At 45.6% G+C, this 21,768-nt stretch overlaps 1 protein-coding gene across 2 annotated transcripts in view; it reads left to right on the top strand.

Moving 5' to 3' along the window:
- NTM (neurotrimin) overlaps positions 1 to 21,768 on the top strand; it is a 396,615-nt gene that overhangs the window by 209,735 nt on the left and 165,112 nt on the right. For both annotated transcript variants that reach the window (XM_058544789.1, XM_058544788.1), the window contains exon 2: positions 12,668 to 12,900. In XM_058544789.1, the coding sequence (XP_058400772.1) occupies positions 12,668 to 12,900 (233 nt within the window). The remainder of the gene's footprint in view (positions 1 to 12,667; positions 12,901 to 21,768) is intronic.

Below are 21,768 nucleotides of genomic sequence, written 5' to 3'. Positions count from 1 at the left end.
ATATGAAAACTGAGTCACAGAAAGTCTAGGGACCCAGGCGTGTCACAGCAGATTAGACAACACAGCAAGGAGCCAGCTAGCTCGACTCCACGGAAATCAGGCCAAAAGCTCTGGGCATGGTCGCTTCTCTTCACTACGGACAAGCAAGCTGAGTCGTATCAGATAAAATATACTAACGCGTGGCGTCTTCCAGGAGGTAGAGATCTTGTCAAAATCTGAATAACACCCAGTGCATTGTCAAGCTTTCAGAATGTTCATTATAGAATCTCTTAGAATCCCCTAACCCAGGAAAACACTATTGTTTTATCTCAGGGTAAGGAGTCAGCAGATGCAGATTCTCGTCCCTCATCTCCTTTGAACTAAGTAGGTACAGAGCCGTAAGCTTATAAGTGAAGCAGCTGCATGGACTTAGCTGCTCTAGGCCCCTATCTGTAGGCTGGTAGATGATCTCTCAGGTCCCTCCCAGCGCCAAATTTATACTCATTTGTAAAGTTCTCAGCAAAAACGCCACTTCTAAAAGATTTCCCTGGCCCCTCAGACTAGAGTCAGCTCTCCCACACTCGTCTGTCTTCTATACAACACTCCAGTGTCCCATGAGAGACCTTGTGCTTCGTTATAATCTGTCTGCCTCTCTTCTGCGTGAGCAGAATGTCTGTCTTGTTCATCCTGCATTGTACTGCTTAGGTGCTTAACACAATGCATGGGGCATAGGAGGTGCTCGATGAACATTTGTCAAATAAATGATGGATTCAATAAGCTTATTCTTATACACCTCCATTCATGCACATCTTTGGAGGTAACAATGAGAAGTGAAGTGCAAATAATAAGGAGGAGAAGGACAGGCCTGGTGATAGGATCTTTGTGAAGGGAAAGGTCTTTAAATGGGCTGAAGAATGGGTAGGAATCCTGTGACCACCGATACCCCTTAACTCGTGTCCTCCTGTCAGCCTGTTTAAGCTGACTCTGTCTCCATAAGAGAATAGCTGTTTAGATATCTGATGGTATGAAGAAGACTCAATATACTTTGGAAGGGAAAATCCTTCTGGGAAAGGGACACCTCAGTGTTAATGTTGTTTCTGCCAGTAACTGGCTCCCACCTCCCTTGTCCTCTCTCTTGCGTTGCTCTAAATGTGGTTTTCGTCTTGCCATTTGGCTACCGCAACCCCCTTAAACGGCAGTTCATTGCTACAGGTGAGAGCAAACCCTTCTTGTCTTCTAGGGCCTTCTAGGGCCCCTACAAATGGGCAGGAGTCTTCCTTCCTATGCTTTCTCCCTCTGCGTCCCCACAGAAACCCACCTTCTGTCAGATCAGACCCTAAACATGTGCCCCGTATCCACATCCATATCTTTAGACTCCATTTTCTTCCTACGGAGAATACCCTCTCATCTTTTCTCTGTTTATGCAGATGTATTCCTCATTCAAGGTGAGCTTAGGCTCACTCCCTCCATAAGATTTCCAGTCCACATGCTCTTCTCCCCCCACCAAACTCCTGAAATCCTTGCTGGGTGTCCATTTTAGTACTCACACCTGTCCAGGTTGTATTCCCCTTGGTGCCAGTGTCCCAGAACTCAGAAATGGTCTCGGTCTCGCCCTCGGAGGCTTCTTTTCGGCCTTGATGGCCCCCTACCTTCTCCACTCTTCTCGGCTGCCGGCTCTACTCAGCCCTATCTCCTCTCTCCCTGGAGCCCAGGACACCCACTCTGCCCCTCCACCCAAGCCTGACTGTAGAGCAGTCTGCATTCCAGCACCTGCTCTTCTTTGCAGTCTCCAAAGAATCTCAAGCTCCCTTTCCTTCAGGGTTTCTCTTTCTAATCACAAAATGTTGGTGAGAATTACAAATAGGATTGTCTTAGTTCCGGAAGCCCAGAAGCAGGGCCTGAGATGTGAGTTTATGTGAAAGTGACTTATTAAGGAAGTGCCCCCTGGAGAAACCACACAAGAAGTTGGGGAAGCAGGGCAGGGAAGGGCAAGAAGCCAAGTGGAGGCTGAATTTCAGGCAAATATCCATGAAGGTGGCCTCAGCAGCGTCCACAGTGAGACTCGGGCAGGTCCAGAGAGCAGCTTTCGTACTCCCACAGTCAGCCCACTGCTGCCCTGGGGGGACGCAAACGCCCTACACTTCCAGCTCTCTGTGAGTGGGTGCAAAGGGGCTCTGCAGCCCAGGGGCAGGCTGCCAAAGAGAGTCCCAGGTGTGGGCTGTTGGAAGAGAAGCACACAGAAACCTGGGGAGCAGCACAGAGATGATGAATGTGACCCGAGGGGGCTGGGCTGAACACGGACTGCTGCGATGTCCTGCACAGGTGGGGACGTTACAGGGGACCCACGGCCAGGGACCCACGTCGCTCGCTGCTCCATTCAGAGCGGGGTCTCTGGCTCCACGCTGCTTCCTCGTGGTGGGCTTGCATATCTCCTCTCTGCCCTGCTCTACGGTGAGCCCAGACACCCCTTTCCTCCAGGGCTGCCCTTTTTGTCATCAATTGAGGCAGAGCAATAGGTGTGTCCTTCCCTTAGGTGAACACACCTGTGAGACTTTTTCTAGGCCTTTCCTTCTGGCCTAGGAAAGGTCCTTTCAGGGCTTTCCACAGTCCGTAGTACATGAGACAGATAAAACTGGCTAAGGGTGCCACTTGGTGTCCCCCTCTGTGGCTCCTCCTCCTTATTTCAGTGATGGACACAGTGAGGGGAGAGGGCTGGAGCTGGTCCGTGGTCACCTTTAACCACAGGCTGATTGAAGAGATCTGTGTTCCTTGGAGAGGGAGTTTCAAACAACTCACTGTCGCAGGGCGTGGATGAGGACATCTGACAGAAAATGTGCAAACAGTGAGGTCTTCACCTGGGGATTGAGCAGGATTCCAGAGTGGCAGCAAGCCCGAGGGAGGGCACTTCCCACCACTGGGAGCTTTGTCTTTCTGAGGGATATATCCTGCCCCCAAGGTATCATGTCACACAGATTAGCTATCTGGAGAGGTCCAGTTACCTCTTCTGCACTTAATTATTCTTACATTTCCTTGTCGTAGTAAGCCCTACGTTCCCGGACCCTGGGGACCCTCTCTCGTCACAGGCCCCCAGAGGATGCACAAAAGGAGGAGGAGCCTTGAGCTGCTCCAGTGCGCGTCTCTGTGTTGATTCTGTTCTCCTGTTCCAACTTTGTCTCAACCTCGCAGGTGTAGAAATGGCAGCCACTCTCCTGGGGATGTCAGCCTGCTTACTGCTGCCCTCACTTCCCCCTGGGCCCCAGGCAATCATTTTAGGCACAGTGGCACCACCAGGAGGTGAAATAATGTGTGGCCAAGGTCATTAGTGAGAAAACGGAGAGGGCCCCCTCTAACCCAGGAGCCCTCCTTGTCACTTTGGAATTCTAGTTTTAATCGGCCTATCTTCCTTCTGGTGTGCTGTGGGAGTTTGATGTAGCAGACTGTCTCATCCTAGGAAAGGAAAAGAGCAGCTGTGGCCTTAAATGGATTGCTTGCGTTCCGACCCCTCCCTCCCCAATCAGGGTCATACGTGTGCAGTCGCCGGGGTGAGTACCAGGTGGAAAGGCAGCCTGTCTGCTGACTGGTCAGAACTGCCTGCCGCGCTTCACGCTCGCTGGCTGGAAGGAACATGTCAGCTGCGATTGCTCTGGGGCGTGGTTTTAGTCTCCTAACCATGTGGTTCTCCCCATACGGTGGTGTTCAAGTCCCAAATATAGGTGGTCCTTCAGAGATGATAGGAGGGGTGGTAGAGACAGGATCCAGGCCTGGGGGAGGGATTCAAAGTGTGTCTAAACAAGGAATTGGAATTGGACCCAGCCCCAGAGATGGGGTCAGGATTGACACAAATGCGCTTTGGGGCATGTCCCAAAGGACACACATGTCTCTTTGACAAAGGGACAAAGCCTCTTCACCTGAGGCTGACTCCGATGCGCAAGCCTGCCAGGCTGCAGTCCTTCTTAGCCACTCCCAGCCTTGGGCTTGAGGAGCCGGGTGCTTCCAGACCCCTTTTCCAGCATGGTACAATGTGCCTAATGTATACTGTCCATCCCAGTTTACCTGGGTGAGTCCTGGTTCTCAAAGTGTAATTGTGAAAAATGCCTAGAGTGGACAATAATTATTAGCATTCCCCCTACCAATATCCTGCCAGGCTGGGTCTAACTTCTCGAAGATGAAGCCACATCTCAGGTGCGGGCTTTATATGGTCCAGCTGGTGAGGACAGGTGAAAAAGAAAAGAAGAAAAAGAAATTTCAGACAGATTCAGTTGCTGCAGTCCCATTTCTTCTTCTCAGCCTCTTCCCTGTGAGGGAGACCACCCACTGAAGAAGAAAGAGACAAGCTCCAGTTTGGTGACTTTTATAACCGTCCGGAATTTTTTGAAGTAGCTGTTGCAAAGTTCCTTTTTGTTTTGTGGTCCTTCATGTATTCAGGATAAAGTGAAAAATCTTTCATATGGCATACTGCACAACCTACCTCTAATAATAGTCAGGGTTACTGCAAGGAAAAGATGGCATGCGCAAATTCGATAATTTGAGGAGAGTGTAATAAAGTGGATATTTACAAAGGTGCAGCCAAAGTGTAGGAAATCCACAGGGGATGGTCATAGGGCCCCGGGGCTAGTACAGGAGGGCATCCTTAACACCTATAGGCCTGAAGGGATCGAAGGCGGAGATCACAGCCCCCACAGGGAGAGAGGGCTGTGTGGAGAGGGCCACCAGCCAGGAGCTGTGCTCTTTGACAAAGGGACATAGCCAGCCTGTGGCAGCCCCTCTCCTACCTCCTTCACCCCATCTCCTGCCCCTGCTTGCCATTGGCTGAACCCAACGGGAAGCCAGAGGATGGGCAGCCTGTTGATGTGACCTACTGGTCAGTCTGGAGTGGATTGAGGGGACACAGAAATAGCAGTGCACTCACTCACTGGCCTCATCTCCCGTAACTTTTCTCTTCTATCAAAGCCTCACACTCCATACAGTCCAAATCCCCATCCTGCGGCAGACATGCCAGTACTGTTTCACAGCTCCTTCGTGCTTTGCTCGTGCTCTCCCTCTGCCTGAAATGCCCTGCCCTGCCCTCTTCTATTTAGCAGCTCCTTCCAACCTCAAAGGCCACCTGAACTCGCACAAGATCCGAAGTGCCCTGGAAGTAACCAGGAGCACTTGGAATAGAGAAACAAATATTCTACGCTCCTGCCCTCCTGGAGCTCCACATGTCACAGGAAGATGGAGCGTGAAGAGACTGCTGTTAGCTCACACCACGATAAAAGTCTATCTGGAGAACATTCGTGGGGGATTGACAAATTTTGCAGAGGAAAGGTAGTTGGGGTACAAAACAATATTTAAAATTGGCCTTGATAGGGAAATAGGAATTTGTCTAACAAACAATAGGGAGGGGCATTCAAAATAAAGTGAGTCACTGAATCCTAAAATGCCTAGCGTGCCTAGCGTGCTCAGGCAGCAGTGTGAGGAAGTCCAGTAGACCCAGCACCTGTCGTGCCTGAGGCAGGCTGTGTAGGGGAGGGAGGTGAGGTGGGGCTTGGCAGGAGACCATTCGCTGAAGCCCAAGGTCAAATGGCAGATCAAGTCCAAGGTGAATTTCCACTGAACTTGCTCTCAGCACTTCTGGGCTCTCTCCTCTAGGAAATGTTTGTCTCCACAAAGGGGTTCAAGGGACCCTCGTCTATGTGTAGACTATTTGAATATGTTAGGGAAAGAAATGGAAAGAGAAACGTCCGGGCTGCCTGGCTTCAGTCACCTGGGGAAAAAAGGCTCCATTGCTTTTGTCTGTGGTCATTTGAGCAATCTAGATGCCGCACTGCCCAGATCATCTTGTGCTAGAGTTTAGAGTCCTTCCTCGCCACACGGATGTAACACAAGTTATTGAATAAAGAAATGGCTTGTGGGCACTATGGCTTACAAATGTGATATGACCTATTGAGCAGTCCAAGCCTCTTTCAGCATTTGAATTAGTATTGGGTTTTTGTCACCGATACAAATCAAAATGTTGTGCCGTTCATTTCAGAAAAGTCATGGCCCACCTAACTCAGCAGTTTGCCTTAAGATGATGCTGCTTTATTTGACACAGACAGCAGGGACAGATGGATAGATGTGCTTATCGAGGACCCTTCTCGGAGGTCGACAAAGCCAAGCCTTCTTGATTTACCCCCAAGGTATCAGAGAAGTGGAAGGTGATGGCCTCCACTCTTCTGATTCTCTCCAAGAGTGAGCATGCCTGGAGGGAGGTGTGTGCATTTTGTGTTTGTAAATGCAGGTCGCTGGTGACACACAGAGGGTTATCCTCCCAGCCTGGGCCTTTACTAGACACAGGCCCCATGGTCTTTTACTTCTCAGGAGTTTGTGAAAGGTGGAAAATTTTAATCAAAAAATTAATCAGTCAACAGATATTTATTGAGTGCTTACTTTGTACTCAACACAATGTTGTATAGGGGCACATGAGAAAAATAAGTTACCATCTAGTGAACGATGTTACAGACATGTAGACCTAGAGTGAGAGAGAGTATGTATAATAGATTGTATAATCATATTATTTGTTGGGTTTCTACTACATACAAAACAATGCATTTACATGCATGGTTTCATTTAATCTTCTCATTAACCCCATGCAGGAGGAAAAGTTATTTCCATTGCAGATGAGTTAAATGAAACTCAGTGAGGTCAGATGACTTGTTGAGAGGAGACAAAAACAGAGCTGGGACTTGAATTAGAGCCATCTGACTCCAGGGCCTGTTCTCTTTCCTCTTCCCTGCCCTGCCTCAGACTACAGTCCCACCAGCGGTGTGGGCTCACAGTGCAGTGTGTGCACAGCTGGGTTTTTACTCTGGTCCTTTCACCTCTAGCATAAGAGCTCCTTCTACCTCTACCCGGGCATGATCAGCCTTGTCGTTATTTTCATAACTAAGACAGATTTCATAGCACACATCCGTTTTTTTTATGTAAAGCAAAACCAGTAGTGGTTGAGAGATGCGAGGCCAGCATGAACTGAATGTAAGTTCAGTGTTTTTGCCTCCAGATGACCCAAACCAATTTTATAAACGTCCACATAAGTTTAGATTCCAGTGGGGTCAAAATTAGCAACCCCACTAGTGAGGCCTTCTCCTACACTAAAGAGCTAAGGTGCCAGTTATATCCGAATTTTGAGCAGGTCTGGGATGAAGCATCGTGATTTGTCTGTTTGCTGGTTCCCCCAGAAGCAGATCTGGAAAATGCACATGCCAACTCCATGAAACTGGGTGTCGGTATTTCCGAGACATCCACATTGTAATGTTTCTTTATGAAGCTTTAGGAGAGGGGCGGGCACAAGCCAAATGCTTAGAGGAACCAAACTTAGGGGCCGCTGGAGCGTTTCTGTGTGATAAAAGGAGACTGTGACCAGGTGCTGTGAAGGGCGGAAGCACTTATTTCACTGCAGTCTTGAGCGTTGCTTGAGACGTGTTGCTTTTTAAAAGCAGTTAAAGGACCATTTGATAGAAGGAATGGCTGGATTACCCACTGTCTGGATCCATTATAGTCCTCGGGTCTTTAGGCAGGTGTGTTTAAGAAAGGCCAAGCCTGGATTTCTCCCTCTTTCTTCAATAATCCTTCTCTTTTTTTCAACACTTTCTTTGTCTATGTTTAGAAGGTTCCAAGTTCCAAGCAGATATATTTTGCTCTATTTTTCTTCCAATTTCCAGACCTCTCTCTCTCTCATCTCTTCTCAAATCCAAAAGTAGTTTGAGGCCTGAGTCCATACTTTTCATGGCTTTATCTCTGCAGTACTCATCCGGGGCTCGCTTAATCGTTTTTGCTGTTCCTCTATGTATAAATGCAGCAAGGGTAATAAAGCCACTGTTCATCAGCAAGAGATTAAGGACACAGAGGGCTGCGTTTTTAGAGCTTTGGCACAATTGGTGCAGCTGCAGAAAATAACAGGTATGGCAACTTTCTCCACAGATGCTGTGCTCAGGTGCAAGGTCCAGCATGGGCACTTGTCACTAGTCATCTTCTGGTCAACTACACATGAGGCTTTTTATCATCAAAGAGAATGCATTGACAATCCATGCAGGCCAGACACCCTGGATAATATGTGTTGAAATAGACCAGGCCTCTTCTCTTTAAGAAGAAACTTCTCCAAGAAAAAGAACAGCGTGCAGGCAGACACACAGACTAAGAAGGGCACTGTGGCTCAGCAGTGAAATGGTAAACAAGCATCCTTCCCAGACTCTCTCTCTCTGTCTGGATGCTGCCAGGATGTTGCATAGACCAGGCCATGGGCTGTCCATGGAGGCTGCATGCAGGAGGGGAGAGCTGTAGGCCTGGTGGGAGGGGAGGGCCATTCACACACACACCCAAGGCTGATGGCCACTGGCTGGAGGGCTGCAGTATGGAAGTAAGTGAAGACAGCATTGAGGCTGGAGGACAGGAGGCGTTCAGAGTTGAGAGATGTTCAGAGTTTGGGGAGTTGGGAGTTCCAGGGCTCAATCTAGAAGCCTTAGGTGTGCAAAGGTTGTTCCTCTGTTCTTTGTATGTGTAGCAGGATGGGCGGAGAGGATGCTCGAGGTGGGAGCTTAGTGTATGTCAAGATTGTGGGGGGAAAGTTGAGAAACTTTCAAGGTTTGGGCGAGGCACTTCTACCCCTTTCTACCTCTCCATTTCTCTTCCCTGCCTGCCTCATGCTGACCTGTGACTGTCTCCCCGATGACAAGCAGCCTACTCTTGCTGCACTTACTTGGGTTAGTCAGGGACAGTTGAGTTTGACACCTTACTTACTCCTGGTTAATCATACAGTTAATCACCTTCCTGAGGAGGATGAAATATCATGGTGTGTTTTAGGAGTAATTTTGTGGAACTATGTTAAGGGCTGTCTCTGAAAAAGGGGAGCCTGTTGCCTGCGTTTCCTACCATAATCTTCTACCAACTCCTCACCATCCTGAGTATTCACTCTGGCTGAGAGAGCAATTATGCTCGTTTTTGCTTTTTTTATTAAACCTGTGAGAATTGTCTCCTCTGCATTGTTGTGGAGACTGGATAAATGAGATAGATAGATGGGGGTAGGTATGAGGAGGTGACAGGAGCTGGCTGCCAAGTTACCTTTGTGATCTATCTCTGCAGAAGCTAGCGTTAATTCCATGGAGACTCAGCAAGACTGATATGCAGCAGTGACAGTTTGGACATCTAAATATGACCTTGGATGTGCCCCAAACCACAGCTGAAGCTATGCCAACTTTCCATTGTAGTGTATCACAAGGGCTGCATAACCGTGCGGAAGTTGGCGGCGTTCAGAGCATCAGTGTTTCTGCACATGAACATCTTTGGCCCTATGAGTGCAGTGCAGTGTGGTGAGACTGCTTCCGTTTCAGTCAGTTTCTAATAATGAGCCAGTCTCATGGAAGCCCAGGACAGTCCTCTTGTGTCCATCAAGAGGTGAGATGCCCCCGTTGTGGGCATCACAAACAATTATTCAAGCAGTTTAGAGGTTGTTGATCAGCATCCCTGCACCACGGCAGGCCGTTCACCTGGTATCTGGTCAAATTTCAGCTGCTGGAGGGAAAAATAACTCGGACTCTGCTTCTGGCTTCGCAGAACATATTGGTTACAAGAAAACTCTCTCGTGTAAAGTAGTGGAAAATAGTTTCAAACAAGAGTCAGTTGCTAGTGCCCACTTGCTCCACTGCTTTCACTTCATCAGAAACCAGATGTCTAAGTTAATGGTTTTCAAAGTGTGGTCTCTGGACGAGGCAGGGGCCCAGCAATCTGTGTTTTATCAGGGCTTCCTGGTGATTCTGATGTACACTGAATCTAAATATTATACAGCCTTTTGGGAGGCCCTGTAAGGACATTCGAGAACACTGAATTTGAAAGAAAAAAAAAAAAACTGGGTCTGAATCTTGTTTCTGCAGCTTAATATCAGTGTGATCTTAGTCAACTTGGATATTTCTAAGCCTCAGTTAACCCCATCTGTAAATCGGCAATAATCAGTGAACCCAACCAAGTTTTTGAGATGATAAAGTAGTGTATAAAATAGGCCTACACAGTGCCAAGCATATATATATAATGTGCGTTCAATAAACATTAGCCATGAATATGAATTTCACCAATTTCTCTGCTTGGATCCAAGCAAAATTTAGAACAGGGACCACCCATAAGGTTATTAATACGAATAACATCCCAGGTACATTACTAGCAAATCAAGCTGTGGAGTGTGTTGTTCTTAAGGGATTTCAAATCATTGTGGTTCCATATCCATAACTCAGGTGAAGTAGCCTGAGAGGAAGAGCATCAGGTCTGCCAGGAAGGTGCGACACGAGGTGCTTCCTCCATTGGCTGCACTTCTCTACCTCTCGTTCACCCTCAGAGTATACTCTGGGTATTGTCATCAAAGCCAAAAGGAAGTCTTAGGGTACACTCTAGACCACGTGCATTCTAGTTACTCAGAGATTCTATTAAAGCGCAGATTCCAGTTCATTACATCTGAAGTGTGGCCTGAGATTCTGCATTTCTAACAAGCTCCCAATTGATGCTGATCTGCTAGTTTTCTGACGACACTTTCACATAGTGCTTCTCAAACCCTAATGTGCATATGATTCACCTCGAGATTTATGTGACTTAGGGAATGGTCTAGGGGCCATCAGCATTGGTATCACTTGGGGGATTACTAAAAATGTAGAGTCTCAGGCCACGTCCCAGACTTACCAAATCAGAATGTGCATTTCAGTAAGATCCCAAGGAAATTTGTAAGTATGGTAAATTTTGAGATCCTGAATGGGTGTGTTTATTCACACAGGGCCCTGCACTCAGAATGATCCTGCCCTTGGTTGAATGCTCTGCTCTCACCATCTTGAAATTCTTAATAATTCTTGAACAAAGGGCTCTGCATTTTCATTTTTTACCGAGCTCCACAAATTATGTAGCTGATCCTGGATACACTGCTCTACCCCCGTGTTTTTCAAACTTTGGTGTGTATATGACCCAACTGGGATATCATTAGAAATTCATATTTGAGGGTTCCCAAAGATTCTGAATTGGTGACACAGGAGGTGAGACTAAGAATCTGTAACAAACCCTTCATATGATTCTGATGCAGGTGGTCCATGCCCACTGCCAGAAATACTCCCCTGCTCTCCCCCTAGTTAAGTTTTATCATTTCCATCCCACATTGTCCAGAAAACACAATAAGCAGCACAAAACTTGCTGGACACCAGACAAAGGTGTTTCTGGTTGAGCAGTTTTCCCTACAGGACTCTCAGCTAGGCTTCCCACCTGTGCCTGAGTGGCCCTGCAATGATCGTGTGACATTTACGCAAGTACAAGCGGAAAGGATGCACAGTACAGGATATCTCATCTCAAGAGGGACCGCCTGGGGAAGCTGGTGTGCTCAGCAGCAGTTCTTAGACTTTTTATGGTCACAGACCATTTTGAGAATTCCGGAGAAGCAATTGTTCCTCCCCGCTGAGAAGTTCACCTTTGCACATTCTGAGGAGCACACAGGACCAGGAATTAGACGAACTGGCTGAGAGGTCTGACTCCTTCACTTCCTAGCTCTCCAATCTGGGACAAGCCACCAGAGCATTCCAAACCCTGGAGTCTTACTTTAAAGTAGAGTTGAGTAAGATCATCTACCTCACAGACTTGCTGCGAGAATCAAATGAGACAGTATGGATGTAAAAGTACTTTGTAGACTGCAAAAGAATGTATAAATTTGAGGCTTCGTTATACATACCGTGCTACATTGCTATTTCCAGCATTATAGTTAGGATCAGGACACTGTGTTTGTGAATTTAGCCTAAAGCCATAGAGCATACTTGGTGTAGCGAGAGAGGGAAATGAATACAGACAGATATGATGAGGACTTGGCGAGAGGAGCTGGGAAATTTGAAAGTGTAGGAAAAGAGAAGGGAGCTTCACAATTTGGGGACTCCAGATGCAAAAATAAAAGAAAGAACATCTATTTTTACATGTGCAAACAGTTTTGAGGTTTTCGAAAATGGCTTTAGTCTAGCAGTAATTGAACATTTCTGCCCCTGGATATAATGAAGATAAATAGCAATGGCGGTGGTCCATATTTAGTTTCGACTTCAGAAGCCTTCTGTCGGAATTTGCTATTCTGAGATGAGAGGAATAATGTTTAGTAGTTAAAATCTGGGTCTCTGATCTAGCACATATTGTCTGTGTGACTTGGGAGAATTATTTAGTCTTTCTGTTTTTCGCTTCCTTTTTACCAGTAAAACTTTCCTCATATAGCTGTCATAAGTATTGAATGACTTATTACACCCCAAACACTCAGGGAGTAATGTGAGGGATTCTTATCATCCACATCATGGAAGTTCTCGAGCAAAGGGTGGGCTGGTAGTGTTCCAAGGGCCCAGCCATTCTGCCTATGGATGATGCCTCCAGGTTGTAACTATTAAATAATTAGGCCTCAATAATCAGTAGTCCTGTGCTCAGGTGGTTTCAGAAGCCCTGGAATTCTCAGGACCCAGAAGTCTGACATAGCAAATGTTCTGAGGCTGTAATCCCATAAGACCTCTGCCACCAAATTCCAGAAATTACCACCCATGACAAATCAAAGGACATGTGTGTGGGCAGGGAGCAAAGACAAGGCAGGATAACAAGTCATCCTAGCCCTGCCCTGAAGACTTCACTCGGGTGGCTCCCATTTTCTCTCCAATCCCTTGATGTATCCATCTGATCTTCCCTCCAGGTGCACGATTGACAACCGGGTCACTCGGGTGGCCTGGCTAAACCGCAGCACCATCCTCTATGCTGGGAATGACAAGTGGTGTCTGGACCCACGTGTGGTCCTTCTGAGCAACACTCAAACCCAGTATAGCATCGAGATCCAGAATGTGGATGTGTATGACGAGGGCCCGTACACCTGCTCTGTGCAGACGGACAACCACCCAAAGACCTCGCGGGTCCACCTCATTGTGCAAGGTAGGCAGGGCGTGGCTGGGTGGTCTGGGTGGGTGGCTGGCAGGGCCTGTATTAAACACTTTTTCTGTGATTCTCAACAGAGATGAGTTCTATTTGTTCCATCTGACCAGGATAACTTCCTAATTGTCATTTTGCCATTAGATGCTGGATTTTCAAATAATTTTCCCATTCAATAGGACGAGGATTTTTTCTTTTCTTTTTTTGCTTTTGTTCCAATAATATATTTTCTCAGAAAATTATCTTCTAATTATTGCTTTCCTTGACTTTTTCCTCCTCTAAGTTGTTTTAGGTTCCATCCAATTCTGAGCTTGCTTTATTTTCAGACCAGCATTTTAGCTCTTCTGGCACTACACATATGCCATACCCTTGCGCAGCCCCAAAGAAAGCAGAGCCCAGCGCAGATGCTCTAAACACCTCCTGGGACGCATCCTTCACAGCCCCCTCCATTGTTTCCAGCTCACTTGCATCTTCTCTTATCTCCCAGCCCTAGGTTTCTGATACCACATCTCCCCTTTAATACCTGGGTCTGATTCTCCATATTTTGGTTGCACCCCAATTGCCCTCCTCTACTTCTGTGCCCACCCCAGCTTCTGAGGCCCGTGTATTTGTTTTGTTTTCGCGTCTCTCTTGGTTCTGCCATCTCTGGGTTTCTGAGGCCCTGAGAATGTGCTCCCCTATTCCCCGTGAAGCAGGACTGGCCCTGAGGCATTCAGACAACACTTAACCATAGTGGGCAGATTCCTAATTAGGGAGGAAGAGCTCAGAATCAGATTTGGCGGCTTAGTGGCTATGAGACCTTGATCAAGTTATTAACTGTGCCTCAGGGTCTCCTTCTGTAAAATGGAGTCGATGTTATGAGGATCTGTGGTGAGGATTAAATTTTACAGGTACTAATGTGCCAGACACTTAGAAGAGGGCCTATTTAAGTGTTAGCTATTGTTATTATTTTTAATACTGTTGTTATTTTTTAACTTTTAAACATCTTTTGCAGTGGACCAAATACCTCGTTTTATCGCCTCGGTAGCTTAAGCCCCAAGTGGTGGAGCCTGGCTCCCGTTTAGTGTTTCTTTCCCACTCTGATTCCCAAATCTCATCATCCAGCTAAATGGCAGGTCCAGGGCAATAAAATCCTCTTCCAGAAGCTCCTTCAGCTGCCCCTCCTTGTCAGTGTCCAAGGAAATGGTAGAGTTGTTGGGTGACTGGTCAGAGAAACAAGGGGTAGGAAGGTGGCTTAAGAAGGAAGAACACAAATGAGCCTGGAGGATTAGGGAAAGCTGGCTGCAGGAAGGCAGGAGAAAGCACAGCTTGCATCATGGCTGGGAACTGTGCAGAGCGAGAGTGGGTGAGCGAGGAGGATACCAGGACACAGCTACACAGGAGCAACGTGGGCCCTGGCTCTGGTCGGGGATTGTGCCAGTGGCATGTTCGAGCCCCTCATGGTGTGGCAAAGCTTGGTCATGCTAAGTTGTTTTTATTTTTTTTTCCTTGTTCTTTCTGTCCAAAAGGAAATTATGATAGCTTTTTCTTTGATTTGTTCTATAAATGGGTATTTTTCAAACTGCTGGGTGCAAATGGCATTTTTTAAAGGAAATGGAATTGCTTGGAAGGTATCAAAGTGTATTACAGAAGCAGAGTAGGTATTGTTACATGGGATTTTTGTTTCAGTGTGTGTAAGTTTTTAAGATAAAATACATTTTTGATTGTGGATAATTGGTCAGAAGATGTTTGAGAATCGCCATTCTGTAGTGAGGAAGTTTGGTGAATGCTCTAGTGGCATCATCTACAGTCTATACCACAGGTGCTTTAGAAGCCATTCCCTGTGTCCCCTCTTGCTCCATACCACCCCCCTTATTCTTGAGAACAGAATATCCAGCAATGACAAAGAGATATTAGGACCGATGCACTATTACAGACATTTGCTTTAGGAAGCAGGACCTTCATGGAACTAGAAAATCGAAGGAAGAGTGAAAAATGCCGAAGTCTCCTTGAAAATAAGAACCATGTTTATGTCATTCTTTTTTCTTAAGCCCTCCCCCACCACACACACACACTTCTGCGCTAAACACCTGGGAGAGTGTCTTATACAAAGTGAACATTTAATAAATGCTTATTGAAGCAAATGGCTGGAATTGTAGCCCAGAGGTCTTATATAGGCTCAGAGAGAGAAGGCTGAGTGTGTGTGGGGGTGGGGAGATGGGAGGCAGAAAGGGGATGGGGTCTACATCCACCTTCGCTCATGTGCCAGCTAATGGAAAACTCCCCAGCTTGGTGTTTACATGAGTGACTTGGCTAGATGCCCTCTTATCATGACATAGCACCTCAAGTATTGGAATCTCATCTTGGGCTAATTTTTGAATGCTGATAGGTGTATTGATCTGGAAACAAGCTGGGTTAAAAAATGCACTGGTCTTGTACACAGACTCAGCCTAAGCTAATCTGCTGTCGATATGCCTGGACTGAGCATTATTGACACTTTAATGAATAGAAGACCAGAGTTTTTCAGAGCAAACCTGTCCTCCCTCTTAAAAGCAATCAGGCAAACTAACTATTAGAGCCAGACTCTCCAGTTTCTGTATTGGAAAGAGGATACATCACCATCCAGGATTAAAAAAAAAAGAAATGTATTTATCTTGGGATCATTTATTGTACCGAACATAAATCCTAATTTCCCTAGCAGAAGCTGACTGTCTGGATTTTGTTGAAGTTGCTAGTCAACCCTGAGTAGAATGCTGCCAGAATGAAAGTTAGGCATATTAAGTGTTCAACATGGTATTATGATCATTAAGCACAAACACACACACACACGCAATAGCAGGAGCAGAAAGAACTGAACTGATATTCTGCCCGTGAGTATGTGTATTCGTGTGTATACAGTCAGCTTCATATATAAATAAGCCCACACAGAAGGAAGGTAATGGCATTTCCATTGTATCATGCCGCAGCTTAAGGTCTGGGCTTATGTCTTTTCCCTTACTATCAAATACCCCTTCCACCTCGCTAGGTCTTTGCATTGGATCTTCTCTATGGTTGTGATTCAATGTGTGTAGTTCTTGCGGACAGCCGTGATGTCACCTTTGCATCTGCCTAAGAATCAAACTCTTCGGCCCTCTGTGCATGCACTTATTCATGTCTTCGTTCATTCATGCAGTAAGTCATCCCTGAGAAACAACTCTGGTACAGGTACCCTGGCCAAGCACTCAGCACATGAAGATGAGTAAAAGGCTGCCTTGAAGAGTTAGTTCCGTTCGCATGGAGAAAATGGAGTTGTATAATGTTTGCCCAAGTCATCCCCAGGAATTTAGCTTCTGGGAGTATAGCTGCTGTTGGCTGAATCCTTCCTGGGCACTGACTTGGTTCAAACTCCTGGAAACACCTGCAGTGTGGGTCCCTTACCCCTCTGTTATCTGATTAGATGTTTTAATAGAATGCAAAAATAACCTTCACAGAAATCAGCCTAGTCCGTGTATGTGGCAGCCAAATTTCCCAGTGCTGCTACATACTGGTCTGTTCTGTAACTCAAGCATGGGGTGAAGAGCTGGAGACTTGCCTTGGTTCATGTTTTCCAGAGCTTTAGCTGTAACTATCATCTTCAGTCCTTCCAACTCTTAGGACAGCCTTTCATTTGTAGCAAGTTCTAGATGTGTGCTTTGTTCTCTACGATATTTTAAAAATTTGCTAATAACACTTTATATTCCTATAATAAAGGAAAAAGGGAAATGCTTGTGCCTTTTTAAATTTTTTTGGTGAGGAAGATTAGCCCTGAGCTAACATCTATTGCCAATCCTCCTCTTTTTGCTGAGGAAGATTGGCCCTGGGCTAACATCTGTGCCCATCTTCCTCTACTTTATATGTGGGACACCTGCCACAGCTTGTTGATAAGTGGTGTGTAGGTCCGTGCCTGGGATCCGAACCTGTGAACCCCAGGCCGATGAAGTGGAGTGCACGAACTTAACCACTATGCCACTGGGCCTGCCCCTGTTTGTTTCTTTTTTTTAGTGGGTCCATCTCTTCTTTTCTCACTACCTGTTGCTATTGGACTGTATTCTCTCTTTACTTTTTGAGGCAGATAGCTCTAGGGCTACCTAAATTCTCCTAAACATTTCCCATGCTGCTGGGGGTGGGGGCAGTTTCCGAAGGTCCCAGCAGCGCTGTTCAAGTGACTGGAGTGTGGACTGGGGTCTGTCTGTCCTAGGCTGGAGTGGGGAGTCCTTGCAGTGGGAAGTATAGGGGTGGAGGAGCAGCTGTTAAGTAGAGCCATGGAGAGAGCACCAGGCAGAGTAACGGTGAGTGTCACAGAGAACGCAGCCTGCATGGTCAGGGACGAAAGACTAGCCTGCAGAAAGAAGGTGGTGGTGCTTCTGATTTTCACTGTCCAGGGTTAGCATGGAGGGAGGAGTAGGCTCAGGGCTGCAGACAGAGCCTAGGCAATCATGTGGGGCAAGTCTCTTAGGCAAGCCAGGAACAAGGGACAACCTTGGGGAGGAGAGTTGCCCTGGAGCCAGTGTGGGAGGAAAGTGGAGGGGAAGGCATCAGGGGCTGGAGGCAGGAAGGGGAAAGGGTCAGGAAAGCTGAGTTAAGTAGCTACTCACCACAGTCGCTATTTAAAATTAAATTTAAATTAGCTAAAACCTACCAACTGGGAGAAAATATTTTCAAATCATATATCCGACAAGGGATTAATTTCCAAAGTATATAAAGTACTCACACAACTCAACAAAAAAAAAACAATGGGCAGAGGATATAAACAGACATTTTTCCAAAGAAGATATTACAGATGGCTGACAGGCACGTGGAAAGATGTTCAACATCACTAATTGTTAGGGAAATCAAAACTACAATGGGATATCACCTTACACCTGGCAGAATGGCTATAAGTAACAAGACCAAAAAATAACAAATGCTGGAGAGGATGTGGAGAAAAGGGAACTCTCATACATTGCTGGTGGGAGTGCAAACTGGTGCAGCCACTATGGAGAAACAGTATAGAGATTTCTCAAAAAATTAAAAATAGAAATACCATATGATCCAGCTATCCCACTACTGGGTATTTATCCAAAGAACATGAAATCAACAATTCAAAGAGATTGATGCATCCCTATGTTTATTGCAGCGTTATTCACGATAGCCAAGACATGGAAGCAACTCAAGTGTCCATCAACAGATGAATGGATAAAGAAGATGTGGTATATATATACAATGGAATACTACTCAGCCATAAAAATGAAAAAAATCATGCCACTTGCGACAACATGAATGGACCTTGAGGGTATTATGCTAAGCGAAATAAGCCAGACAGAGAAAGACAAACATCGCATGGTTTCACTCATATGTGGAAGATAAACAAGCACATGGATAAGGAGAACAGAGTAGTGATTACCAGAGGGGAAGGGGGTGGAGGTGGGGGTGAAAAGAGTAAAGGGGCACATATGTACAATGACAGGTAAAAAACTAGTGGTGAACACAAGGCAGTCTATATAGAAACTGATGTATAATAATGTACACCTGAAATTTACACAATGTTATATATATATAACCTCAATAAAAATATTAAAAAAGATAAATCCAAATAAAATTTAAAATTTACTTCTTCAGTCACACTAGCTACATTTCAAGTGCTTCAATAGCCACATGTGACCAGTGGTTACTGTATTGGACAGTACGGAAATAGAATATTCCTAGTATCATAGAAGTTCCTATTGGACAGTGCTGTAAGTGACCACCATATGGGCCAGCACGTATTAAAGGAAGAGTGGATTTCATTGACCTGAAGAGCCAGGTATGATGTGGAAAAGAGAATGTAATTTTGGAGAGAAGATGAAAATAAGAAAAGATGGTAGTCTTTTAAAGACAAGAGAGAATTATTGAAAAACGTGGAGGACTGGAGTTCTTCTGTTAGCCAGGACAGACAAAATGTCCAGAGTTTGAAAATGTAACCAAAGGAGAATACACAGAATTTGATGACTGGGTAAATGTGGGAATGGGGGAGGTGAGTCCAGCAGAACACTGAGATTCCTGCCCCAGGGGAGGTTGATGCTAACTCTTCTAAAGCGTTATGTGGTAAAGCGTCATGTGGCAGCAGAGGTGAAGGAATTCTGATACTTGGACTTCTTGATTGTAAGATGCCTTGAATCCTCCGTTTAAAATGAGTTTGTGAAAAGTAAGAAATACCACTCATAGATTTGCATGCTCACTTAGGCAGCCACAGCATAATCTTTTAGGGCAAGGTAAGGGAGATCATCTAAGATTTATTAAAATTTGGGTCTAGTGATTTCCATCCCTTGGACCTTAGGGTGTTCTGTTTTATGAGTGTAGTTAATAAGTGGCGGCTTCTGCAGTCTGGCTGCGTATTTTAATCTTTCCTTCTTGATCTTGCTGTCAAACCAAGCTTCTCCGAATACCTAAAATGGGCGTACCCCTGTCTCCACTGTTCCCTTGGAAGAGGCTGCATCTTAGAAAGCCAGAGTGAATAAAATGCTCCATGGGACTGAATCGTTTGCCAAATTAAGGACAGCATGAAAGGCATCTCAAAAGCCCTAATTGTATTTCTAAAAGCCCTTGTGTGGTGGTGCAGCAAACTGCTCAGGTGGTCTGCAGAACACTAGGGAAGGTCCTCTTATTGAGGTAGGAGGAATGGGTGGTACATCTGCGGGGCTTTAATCTCACTTAGAGTCATGTTTGCAAGATAGGGAGAGGTAGAATACAGTGCTTATAAAAATGGGGATATTAGTATAATAACAACTATAATAATAATAAAAGCTTCTTTCTTCTTTATTAGTTTTCCAGGCCCTATCTAGGTCTCTCTTTTGTCATAGGAACATCTAATCACCCCTCCCTTTTGTTTGGTGTAAATGAGTTTTCCTGTTTCTTCCTAGGCATAACTAATCTGAAAATCCCTGCTATTGTTTGATAGTTAATTACCTGCCTTTTGGAGTCAAACAGCTCTGAAGCTCATGTGAAAGGGAGAAACACTAATGTCTGTGGATTGGAACAGGAATGAGAGCAAGACACCAGGACACTGCCGTCCATTCCCTGTGTTAGTGGAATTCTGCAGAGGAAGGGACCGGGCCAGGGAGATATCCAGCACAGGCAGGTGACCTGCAAGCAATAGCGCTTGAGCAGTCCCAGCCCTGCGTTTACCTTTCATTGTCTTCCTGTTCGGAACCCCCTCCTCTTATCTGCCTGATATGTTTAATCCTGTTGCTTTCCCATCCTGAATAATTAATTAACCTTGTGAAGCCAAACTCATTTATTACGATTAAGAGAACAGGAACGATAACTGTTAATTTCTAAATGCGTACACTCCATAGTCCCCACCCAACCCCGAACCTGAACAAAAGGAAATTTGAAATACAACATTTCAAAGAAAATAATGTGCTCTAATCCTTACATTGAAAGCAAAGATTTCTGTCTCTCCAGCCACATCACCCAGAACACAACATGCCCTCCTGGCACTGCGAGGCTCCTGTGGAGCTGAGAAGACCTTTGCACCAACTAATTTCCATTCAAGCTCCGTCTTTGTTGAGTCCATGGTGGGGGAAACATCCCCATGCAGCTCTGAATCAACAGAAATTACCTTCTGAGTACATCTGTGTTCTTCAGGTTTCAGTGGCCCTGTGTGACAGTAGGTCACATTTGCCATCCCACACTGCTTACCAAATTCTCTCTCCTCTTCTGCCCCATTCAAAAAATAGATGAAAATGCACATTCAGTCTGGTCATAAGACTGTGCATCTGAATTTGACAGAACTTTCAAAAAGTCAGGAAAGTAAATTCCATTAAAAATTCGAGTGTTCTCTAAACACCCTGGAGAATGACAAGGAAGTAGAGCATTTTACTTGAAACTGATTTACAGGGTTTGGAAAGCATGCAAATGAGGCAACTCGGTTCTACCTGGTGAATTTTTAAATGTCTTGATGCAGTTACTGACAATGAAGGGACACACTTTGTTAGTGGGCTTACTAACATTTCAGTAAACCCACAGAAACATCATCTGTCTGCAAAGCCAAGTAGGGTAGAGTCCATTAGACTAAAGTAACCTGAGCGAATTGTTATAATAGAAGTCATATTGGTTTAATAATGACATTTTCTGTGCCTTCTGGTATGGCTAGGGAGGCTCCCCATGTTTTCTAAGCAGTCTGGAAAACTTGGCATCTGCCTCCTGGTGCTTCCTGGTCAGAACAGTGAATAAAAATAGGGTTCTCCTATCCAAGCCCTTCACACCACTCATGGCTCTAAGGAAGCAGAAAGCTCCAGTGACCCTACCGCTTCTCAGCAGACACTTACAGGAGTCAGGCAGCATCCCCACAGGTGAGCAGTTAGGGATCTCAGGGCAAAGTCTTTAAGCAACCACAGAATTCTCATCCGTTAGGTGGTTTTCCTCAGGGAGTCTGAGCTGCCTCCGAATCCAATATCATAGGATTGAGAAAAGTGGCTCTGATTCCTCCTGGATCCTATATATCCCTGCAGCCTCCAGGTGAGACAGGTTGTCATTTTATTTGGGGAAAAGGGCAAGCATCAGACCCTGAATAAGCAGCACTTCCTGGATACATTCCTTTAGACTCTCATTCCCATATCAGAAGCTCCCTGTGGTTTATTCAAGCTAAAATGGAAGCAAATAGTCTTAATTAAGGATTGCATGAGGTCTCTCTGTGGTCTCAAGACCCACTGGTACAGATCTGGCTACTCCTAGAATATGTCCAAAAAACCCCTCATTATCACATTACGAATGGTTTCAGTAGGTCGCACCTATAGGTTGTATATAAAATGGTATCAAGGAGAGCATCATTGATCTGAATGCCATACCTGTTGCAAGAGGGCTCTTAGGTACACAAAAAAACCCTCAAAATCTCTGCCAATTCTTCTCTTCTTG

Source organism: Diceros bicornis, chromosome 7 (assembly GCF_020826845.1).
Source record: "Diceros bicornis minor isolate mBicDic1 chromosome 7, mDicBic1.mat.cur, whole genome shotgun sequence".
In the NCBI taxonomy this organism is placed as follows: Eukaryota; Metazoa; Chordata; class Mammalia; order Perissodactyla; family Rhinocerotidae; genus Diceros; species Diceros bicornis.
Note: the sequence above shows the minus strand (reverse complement) of the source record. Positions and strands in the feature narration are given on the sequence as shown.